At 36.2% G+C, this 10,000-nt stretch overlaps 2 protein-coding genes across 2 annotated transcripts in view; one reads left to right on the top strand and one right to left on the bottom strand.

Annotated features, from left to right (window-relative positions):
- The window catches only part of LOC117742429 (protein FAM122A), an 8,856-nt gene extending 5,386 nt beyond the window's left edge, over positions 1-3,470 (bottom strand). The window contains exon 1 of the mRNA XM_034549767.1: positions 2,869-3,470. Coding sequence (XP_034405658.1) covers positions 2,869-2,963 — 95 coding nt within the window. The 5' untranslated portion in view covers positions 2,964-3,470. The remainder of the gene's footprint in view (positions 1-2,868) is intronic.
- A 4,118-nt stretch (positions 3,471-7,588) lies between these two features.
- Positions 7,589-10,000, top strand: part of im:7136398 (schwannomin-interacting protein 1) — a 4,632-nt gene continuing 2,220 nt past the window's right edge. Inside the window, exons 1-2 of the mRNA XM_034550393.1 lie at positions 7,589-7,663; positions 8,999-9,108. Of these exons, the coding sequence (XP_034406284.1) occupies positions 7,589-7,663; positions 8,999-9,108 (185 nt within the window). The remainder of the gene's footprint in view (positions 7,664-8,998; positions 9,109-10,000) is intronic.

Raw genomic sequence — 10,000 nt, 5'->3', positions numbered from 1 at the left:
TATAGAGAGAGAGACATTTACATAGAGAGAGAGAGAGAGACATTTATATATAGAGAGAGAGACATTTACATATAGAGAGAGAGACATTTACATAGAGAGAGAGAGAGACATTTATATATAGAGAGAGATAGAGACATTTACATATAGAGAGAGAGAGAGACATTTACATAGAGAGAGAGACATTTATATATATATATAGAGAGAGACATTTACATAGAGAGAGAGAGAGAGAGAGAGACATTTATATATAGAGAGAGATAGAGACATTTACATATAGAGAGAGAGAGAGACATTTACATAGAGAGAGAGACATTTATATATATATATAGAGAGAGACATTTACATAGAGAGAGAGAGAGAGAGAGAGACATTTATATAGAGAGAGAGAGAGAGACATTTACATAGAGAGAGAGAGAGAGAGACATTTACATAGAGAGAGAGAGAGAGACATTTATATAGAGAGAGATAGAGACATTTACATAGAGAGAGAGAGAGAGAGAGAGACATTTATATATAGAGAGAGAGAGAGACATTTACATAGAGAGAGAGAGAGAGACATTTATATATAGAGAGAGAGACATTTACATATAGAGAGAGAGACATTTACATAGAGAGAGAGAGAGAGACATTTATATATAGAGAGAGAGACATTTACATAGAGAGAGAGAGACATTTATATAGAGAGAGATAGAGACATTTACATATATAGAGAGAGAGAGACATTTACATAGAGAGAGAGAGAGAGACATTTATATATATATATAGAGAGAGACATTTACATAGAGAGAGAGAGAGAGAGAGACATTTATATATAGAGAGAGAGAGAGACATTTACATAGAGAGAGAGAGAGAGACATTTATATATAGAGAGAGAGACATTTACATAGAGAGAGAGAGACATTTACATAGAGAGAGAGAGAGAGACATTTATATATAGAGAGAGAGACATTTACATAGAGAGAGAGAGAGAGAGAGAGACATTTATATATATAGAGAGAGAGAGACATTTACATAGAGAGAGAGAGAGAGAGACATTTATATAGAGAGAGATAGAGACATTTACATATAGAGAGAGAGAGAGACATTTACATAGAGAGAGAGAGAGAGAGAGACATTTACATAGAGAGAGAGAGAGAGACATTTATATATATATATAGAGAGAGACATTTACATAGAGAGAGAGAGAGAGAGAGACATTTATATATAGAGAGAGAGAGAGACATTTACATAGAGAGAGAGAGAGAGACATTTATATATAAAGAGAGAGACATTTACATAGAGAGAGAGAGACATTTACATAGAGAGAGAGAGAGAGACATTTATATATAGAGAGAGAGACATTTACATATAGAGAGAGACATTTACATAGAGAGAGAGAGAGAGACATTTATATATAGAGAGAGAGACATTTACATAGAAAGAGAGAGACATTTATATATAGAGAGAGAGAGAGACATTTATATATAGAGAGAGAGACATTTACATATAGAGAGAGAGACATTTACATAGAGAGAGAGAGAGAGACATTTATATATAGAGAGAGAGACATTTACATATAGAGAGAGAGACATTTACATAGAGAGAGAGAGAGAGAGAGACATTTATATATAGAGAGAGAGACATTTACATATAGAGAGAGAGACATTTACATAGAGAGAGAGAGAGAGACATTTATATATAGAGAGAGAGACATTTACATAGAAAGAGAGAGAGAGACATTTATATAGAGAGAGATAGAGACATTTACATATAGAGAGAGAGAGAGACATTTACATAGAGAGAGAGAGAGAGAGAGACATTTACATAGAGAGAGAGAGAGAGACATTTATATATATATAGAGAGAGAGACATTTACATAGAGAGAGAGAGAGAGAGACATTTATATATAGAGAGAGAGAGAGACATTTACATAGAGAGAGAGAGAGAGACATTTATATATATATATAGAGAGAGACATTTACATATATAGAGAGAGAGAGACATTTATATATATATATAGAGAGAGACATTTACATATAGAGAGAGAGAGAGACATTTACATAGAGAGAGAGAGAGAGACATTTATATAGAGAGAGAGACATTTACATAGAGAGAGAGAGAGAGAGACATTTATATATATAGAGAGACATTTACATAGAGAGAGAGAGAGAGAGACATTTATATATATAGAGAGAGACATTTACATAGAGAGAGAGAGAGAGACATTTATATATATAGAGAGAGACATTTACATAGAGAGAGAGAGAGAGACATTTATATATATAGAGAGAGAGAGACATGTACATAGAGAGAGAGAGAGAGACATTTATATATATAGAGAGAGAGAGAGAGACATTTACATAGAGAGAGAGAGAGAGAGACATTTATATATATATATATATAGAGACAGACATTTACATAGAGAGAGAGAGAGAGACATTTATATAAAGAGAGAGAGAGAGAGATGCTCAGAAAATATCTTTAAATAAATATATTTATAAATAAAAAGTATTGTGTTTCATGCACTCATTATTCATTCAACGTATTTTAAGAACCAAACACACACTTATCAGCCTGCTTTCACTCACTTTATTTGGTTAATGTATTAGTTCAAAGCTTTAACAAATTAACAAAGCTTATGATGTTTAGTTAAGATATAGGACGTAGTATCAGAAACATGTAAACAGCATGTCAGGTTGTAGCTACTTTAACTACCTAAATAACTGTAGAGTAGTTTCCTCATAAGATGTTAGGAATTTATGTTTTTTACATAAAATCAGAATCAGTAAATAATTAAATAATAAAATGTCTTAATGTCTGTGGCTCCTTATAAACAGTCTTATTCGAATGGAGTTTGGCGTTGCCCACTTTGACTGCAGTACCACTGACCTGACGCTGGTGATCATGGGGGCGCTGTTCGACCTGCGCAGCGCCCCGCCCCCGCCCGCTGCGGCTGCGCACTGGTCCACCTCCATCCGCTCCATACCTCTCGCTCCGCAGGCCCGGCGGTGGCAGCGCCGAAGCGGCCGGCCTCCGACCCACCGACGGCGGCGTCGGGCTCTAACTCGAGCCCGGTGGAAGCCCGACCCCGCAGGCCTCGCGAGCGGCAGCCAGCGGCCGCGAAAGTGAGCCTAAGAGACGACCCCAGCGCCACAAAAACACACTTTTTTATATTAATGGCGTCCGGTTGAAACGCGCCCGTCGGTCCGCGGCCGCAGCGGGGAACTTTTTTTTTTTTATTCGAGTCCGCGCAGCTGACGTGACTTTTAGGATTTAGCTGTGGAGCTAACTTGGGTTTTTGCAATGGAAAACATTAAAAGATCAGAAACCCTTCGAAGCAGCTGCAGGGACAAGTCCTCAGGGAGACCCGGTCCCACGGCCCCCCCCCAAAAAACCAAGACCTCCAGAAGAGTCCCGGAAACACCGGAAAAATAACACTTTGAAAGATTTTCACAACATAGAGTCCTTCACCAAATAGAGGTAGTTCACCAACTGGGGAAACAGCGCTGCCCTCCGGCCGCGAGGGGAACTGCAGCGCCACACGAGGAGCGCTAGAGTGAAGCGTTTATTAATTAACACTTTAATTAATATTTCTCCTGTTAGGACTTGTGAACAGACAACATAATAGCACCGACATAAGACTTTCGGTATAATATATTTTATATATTTATATATATATTTATATATTTTAAGTTGTTTTAATATTATTTTATTTTTTTAATGTGTTTATTTCAAATTGTTTAACCTCTTGTTGATATTATTATTTATTATATTTTTTCCGTAAGGCACTTTTTATTAGTACATAAATGTGCTGCATAAAGCTAGTAATAGTTTAAATATTAAATAGCTAAAACAAATAAAATATTGTTGTTGTCGGAGTAGAATCATTATGTTAAACTATTATGGACAAGAAATGATGGCTGATCCGAACAATTAAAAGTATTATCTATTACTTTTTGTTGTATGTATTAATACATTCATAATGATATCTATAGAATTCTGATAAATGAAGATAATAATTTAATTATTTGAACAGTGTATGGAAAATAAACTTCATTCTGAAACTCGAAACTAGAGGCCATTAAAATTAGTTCCAATAATATTTATACGTTATATATAAATACATTAATCATTTAATGCATCACAGTAGATAGTGAAGAAAGTTCCTTATTAATAAAACTTTTTGGATCATTATACGAATATTAAAGTTGAGGCGGGAGGAGCTGTGAGATAAATCATATATAATATTATTTATTTTGAACTTATGATATATTATGAGAATATTATTTATTATGAACATATGATATATTATGAGAATATTAGTATGAGAATGTTATTTATTATGATGTTACAGGACCCTCTGAGTCTGTTTTGACTCGTCATCTCTGAAAAATGGTGAAAGGGGACACCGGCCGCCGGCCTGTAACCCCTTCACTGCCTCCAGAGACCTGGACTAGAGACCTGGACTAGAGACCCCGACCAGAGACCCCGACCAGAGACCAGGACCAGAGGCCAGAGACTAGTACCAGAGACCAGAGACCAGGACCAGAGACCAGTACCAGACCAGGAGCAGAGAAACCAGAGACCCGGATTAGAGACCAGTACCAGAGACCAAGACCAGTACCCGAGACCAGGAGCAGAGACCAGGACCAGAGACCAGTACCAGAGACTAGTACCAGAGACAAGTACCAGAGACCAGTACCAGAGACCAGGACCAGAGACCAGAGACTAGTACCAGAGACCAGTACCAGAGACCAGTACCAGAGACCAGTACCAGAGGCCAGAGACTAGTACCAGAGACAAGTACCAGAGACCAGTACCAGAGACCAGGACCAGAGACCAGAGACTAGTACCAGAGACCAGTACCAGAGACCAGTACCAGAGACCAGAGACTAGTACCAGAGACCAGTACCAGAGACCAGAGACCAGTACCAGAGACCAGTACCAGAGACCAGAGACTAGTACCAGAGACTAGTACCAGAGACCAGTACCAGAGACCAGTACCAGAGACCAGTACCAGAGACTAGTACCAGAGACCAGTACCAGAGACCAGAGACTAGTACCAGAGACCAGTACCAGAGACTAGTACCAGAGACCAGTACCAGAGACCAGAGACTAGTACCAGAGACCAGTACCAGAGACAAGTACCAGAGACCAGTACCAGAGACCAGGACCAGAGACCAGAGACTAGTACCAGAGACCAGTACCAGAGACTAGTACCAGAGACCAGAGACTAGTACCAGAGACCAGAGACCAGAGACTAGTACCAGAGACCAGTACCAGAGACTAGTACCAGAGACCAGTACCAGAGACCAGAGACTAGTACCAGAGACCAGTACCAGAGACAAGTACCAGAGACCAGTACCAGAGACCAGGACCAGAGACCAGAGACTAGTACCAGAGACCAGTACCAGAGACTAGTACCAGAGACCAGAGACCAGAGACTAGTACCAGAGACCAGAGACCCAACAAACACGAGACCCGGAGCTAAAGCAAACATTCTTCGGGCTCTTGGTTCAGCACTTGAAACTGGAGCCAGAGACCAGTTCATACTGGGAGGCTGACTGGAAACAGGCGGTGCAGTGGACAGACATTAGGAGTTTGTTCATCTTCATCTTCATCTTCATCGTGAAGACACCCTCAGTTCATAGAATAATAATAAACAATAACACTCAGCACTTTGAACTTTGAGTGTTTTTGCTACTCGAGTATTTCTCAGTACGATGCAGTTATAATATAAATAACTTTATATTTCTATCCATAGAACAATTGTTCCAACTGTTTATCTGGTTATTATTAAAGTGATATTTTACTTTGTATCTATGTCATGTTTTTAATGTTCTTCAACCACGTTGTAAATAATTGTTCCTTTAAAGACTTTATCACGTGGATTCATTATTAGAATTATGAGAACTGATAAATAATAATACTACTGCAACTACTGCATTTTGATCAGTGTGAACTATTATGAGATAGTAAGTCATAATTCTGAGATATAAAGTCATAATAATGAGATACTAAGTCATCAATATGAGATACTAAGTCATTAATATGAGATATTTAGTAATAATGAGATATTTAGTCATAATAATGAGATACAAATTCATAATTATGAGATATTTAGTCATAATAATGAGATACAGGATCTTTATTTTTACATCACACTGCAGAATGGGCTTCCATAGGAGCCAAGAGGTTAAATGTGGGAGGTGAGGAAGGAGGAGGGAGGAAAGGAGGGAGGAGGAGGAGGAAGGAGGGAGGAAGGAGGAGGGAGGAAAGGGAACGTCCAGCCTTCCTTCCTCCTGACGGAGTCAAACTACTTTCAGGCCCCTTTGAACAACTTTTCGTGACCGATGTTTCATTAGCACCGCCCGGAGCTTCGGGCCGCCTCACACGGCGTGACGGGCGGCGACATGTCGCAGGGATCCGGCCCGTCTGGAGGGGACTGGTAGGTGGGGAGAACCCTCCGAGGTCTCCCGGCTGCTGGTCAACAACAGCGGGGAGACGGGCTGTCTTCTGCGGGGGAGTTCACTTTAATCCACATTTAAGATGCATTCTTCAAACTTTAAAACAGGCTAGCATTAATAAAACATGTCGCTTTGGAAATAATAATGATAATACAAATGCGTTTTTTACCTTACTTTTGTTCTTCTTCTTACTTTACAATTACTGTAATTAATCATCACTTTTCGCTGATAATTTTTGTTATTATTAATTAAATAAATACTATTAATCGACCCATGCCATGCATATGTGTATACACATATATATATATATATATGTATATTATATATACTATAGATATATATGCATCGTTCAATTAATCAATATTTAAAAAGTAAGTTAAAAAGCACAAATAAAATCACAGTTTCCACAGTTTATGTTTATGTCTTTGAGTGTGTGTGTGTAAGAAGATTTTAATCTTTATGTAATTTGTGTAATAATTTAAGTTATTCCACAAACTATTCACTTTATTACTTGATTTTCTTTAATTTCTTCTTTAAATCCACACGACTCCTTTGTTACTCTGTCATATATTAAGTGTTAGTGTCATGGTGTTTAAGAGTTTGCATTTAGTAATAGTCAATACAACTGAATTTATTAATAGTTTGACTCCTGCATTCTTCAGTCAAAGTGTTTTTACTGATTAGTTATTAATGACGTAACAAGCATATGTTTCTCATTAATTGATCAACATTGTTGCACAACAACAGTCATCTGCAAGATCTGAAGTTACAATTCAATAGAGAATAAATTGAAACTAAAGAGACTTCATAGAAAATGTATTTCAACACTTTTAATGAAGTTTTTCAACATTATGCAGAGAAAACTGGCTTCAGAAGTTATAGTTATACACAGAAAGCTAGTTACCTAATTTATGTTTCCTCATGTAGGAGCTTAAAACACATATTTTAGATCTTATAGTTCAATTATTGTCCAATTATTGTTTTTATTATTTTATTCTACTGTCTTTGTTCTTTGTTTAAAGAGGATGGAGGGGGAGAAAGAGACGGCCGAGGAGGAGGAGGAGGAGGAAGAGCTTCATCAGCACCATCACATCGAAGCAGCGGCCGCGGCGTCCTCTGTGGACTGCCAGGGTTTTCCCATCATGCACTGGGAGGACCTGAGCCTCCGGATAGCTGAGCTGGAGAAACAAGAGCAGGAGAGGAGGGAAAGGTCAAAGGTCAGCCATGAAGACAAAGTTCTGTTGCCCATGATGCTCAGTGTGTTTACAACGAGCTCTGACTGGCAGCTCCGTTTACTCATTTTAAAATATTATCTCACATTATTATTTGATCTCAAATTCTAGATAAAAAGTGACGATACGTAAATGTTGTTTTCAACTAGTTTCTGCTGAAAACAAACAAACAAAAATCAAACAATTATTGAAGTTAAACACATCTGTTTGATGCTTTAGTGTTGCATTGTGGGAAATGTAGGATCCGCCCGTCTGGACCAAGTCGAACCTCTTTGTTGTCGTTGGCTCAGTCGATGTTTGTTGTGGCTGCAAAACTGATTCAACCAGCTGCAGACATTTGTAATAAAACCAGTTTGATAACAGGATAATATTGTGATGACTGATAATAGGATAATATTATGATGACTGATAATAGGATAATATTGTGATGACTGATAATAGGATAATATTATGATGACTGATAATAGGATAATATTGTGATGACTGATAATAGGATAATATTATGATGACTGATAATAGGATAATATTATGATGACTGATAATAGGATAATATTGTGATGACTGATAATAGGATAATATTGTGATGACTGATAATAGGATAATATTATGATGACTGATAATAGGATAATATTGTGATGACTGATAATAGGATAATATTGTGATGACTGATAATAGGATAATATTATGATGACTGATAATAGGATAATATTGTGATGACTGATAATAGGATAGTATTATGATGACTGATAATAGGATAATATTATGATGACTGATAATAGGATAATATTGTGATGACTGATAATAGGATAATATTATGATGACTGATAATAGGATAATATTGTGATGACTGATAATAGGATAATATTGTGATGACTGATAATAGGATAATATTATGATGACTGATAATAGGATAATATTGTGATGACTGATAATAGGATAATATTATGATGACTGATAATAGGATAGTATTATGATGACTGATAATAGGATAGTATTATGATGACTGATAATAGGATAATATTATGATGACTGATAATAGGATAATATTGTGATGACTGATAATAGGATAATATTGTGATGACTGATAATAGGATAATATTGTGATGACTGATAATAGGATAATATTGTGATGACTGATAATAGGATAATATTATGATGACTGATAATAGGATAATATTGTGATGACTGATAATAGGATAATATTGTGATGACTGATAATAGGATAATATTGTGATGACTGATAATAGGATAATATTGTGATGACTGATAATAGGATAATATTGTGATGACTGATAATAGTATTGTGATGCCTCCCTGCAGAGCGGGGCGGGGGTGAGGACGGAGGGCAGTCAGCGGGGGGGGTGGAGAGACGTCTGGGGGGGAGACGAGGACGACTGCAGCAGGTGTCGAGTCGCCGTCGTCACTTCACGGTAACGCAGTTTTATTTATTATGGATATTATTAAACAAAAGTTAACTGATTTTTTTTGTTTAGCTTGTGAGAGTCAGAATTCAGATGAGACGGTCATGGTTTGCGTTTTATTTCAAATGGCCAGAATAATTAATATCTAATTGTTATTGACAACAGTGTAAAACAACGTTACATTTCAACGACAACATCATGTTTGTCAGCACAGATACAACTGCTGCACGAGGAGATCATACACTAGTTTATTACCATAGTTTATAACCATAGTTTATTATCATAGTTTATTATCATAGTTTATTATCATGGTTTATTATCATAGTTTATCACCATAGTTTATTATCATAGTTTATCACCATAGTTTATTATCATAGTTTATCACCATAGTTTATAACCATAGTTTATTATCATAGTTTATCACCATAGTTTATAACCATCGTTTATAACCATCGTTTAACACCATAGTTTATAACCATAGTTTATTACCATAGTTTATTATCATGGTTTATAACCACAGTTTATTATCATCATTTATTACCATAGTTTATAACTATAGTTTATAACCATAGTTTATTATCATAGTTTATCACCATAGTTTATAACCATCGTTTATAACCATCGTTTAACACCATAGTTTATAACCATAGTTTATTACCATAGTTTATTATCATCGTTTATAACCACAGTTTATTATCATCATTTATTACCATAGTTTATAACCATAGTTTATTACCATAGTTTATTATCATAGTTTATTACCATAGTTTATTATCATAGTTTATCACCATAGTTTATAACCATAGTTTATTACCATAGTTTATTATCATGGTTTATAACCACAGTTTATTATCATCATTTATTACCATAGTTTATAACTATAGTTTATAATCATAGTTTA

Source organism: Cyclopterus lumpus, chromosome 14 (genome assembly GCF_009769545.1).
Source record: "Cyclopterus lumpus isolate fCycLum1 chromosome 14, fCycLum1.pri, whole genome shotgun sequence".
Taxonomy (NCBI): Eukaryota; Metazoa; Chordata; class Actinopteri; order Perciformes; family Cyclopteridae; genus Cyclopterus; species Cyclopterus lumpus.
The sequence above is the reverse complement of the archived record's forward strand: the minus strand, read 5'-3'. Positions and strand labels throughout refer to the sequence as shown.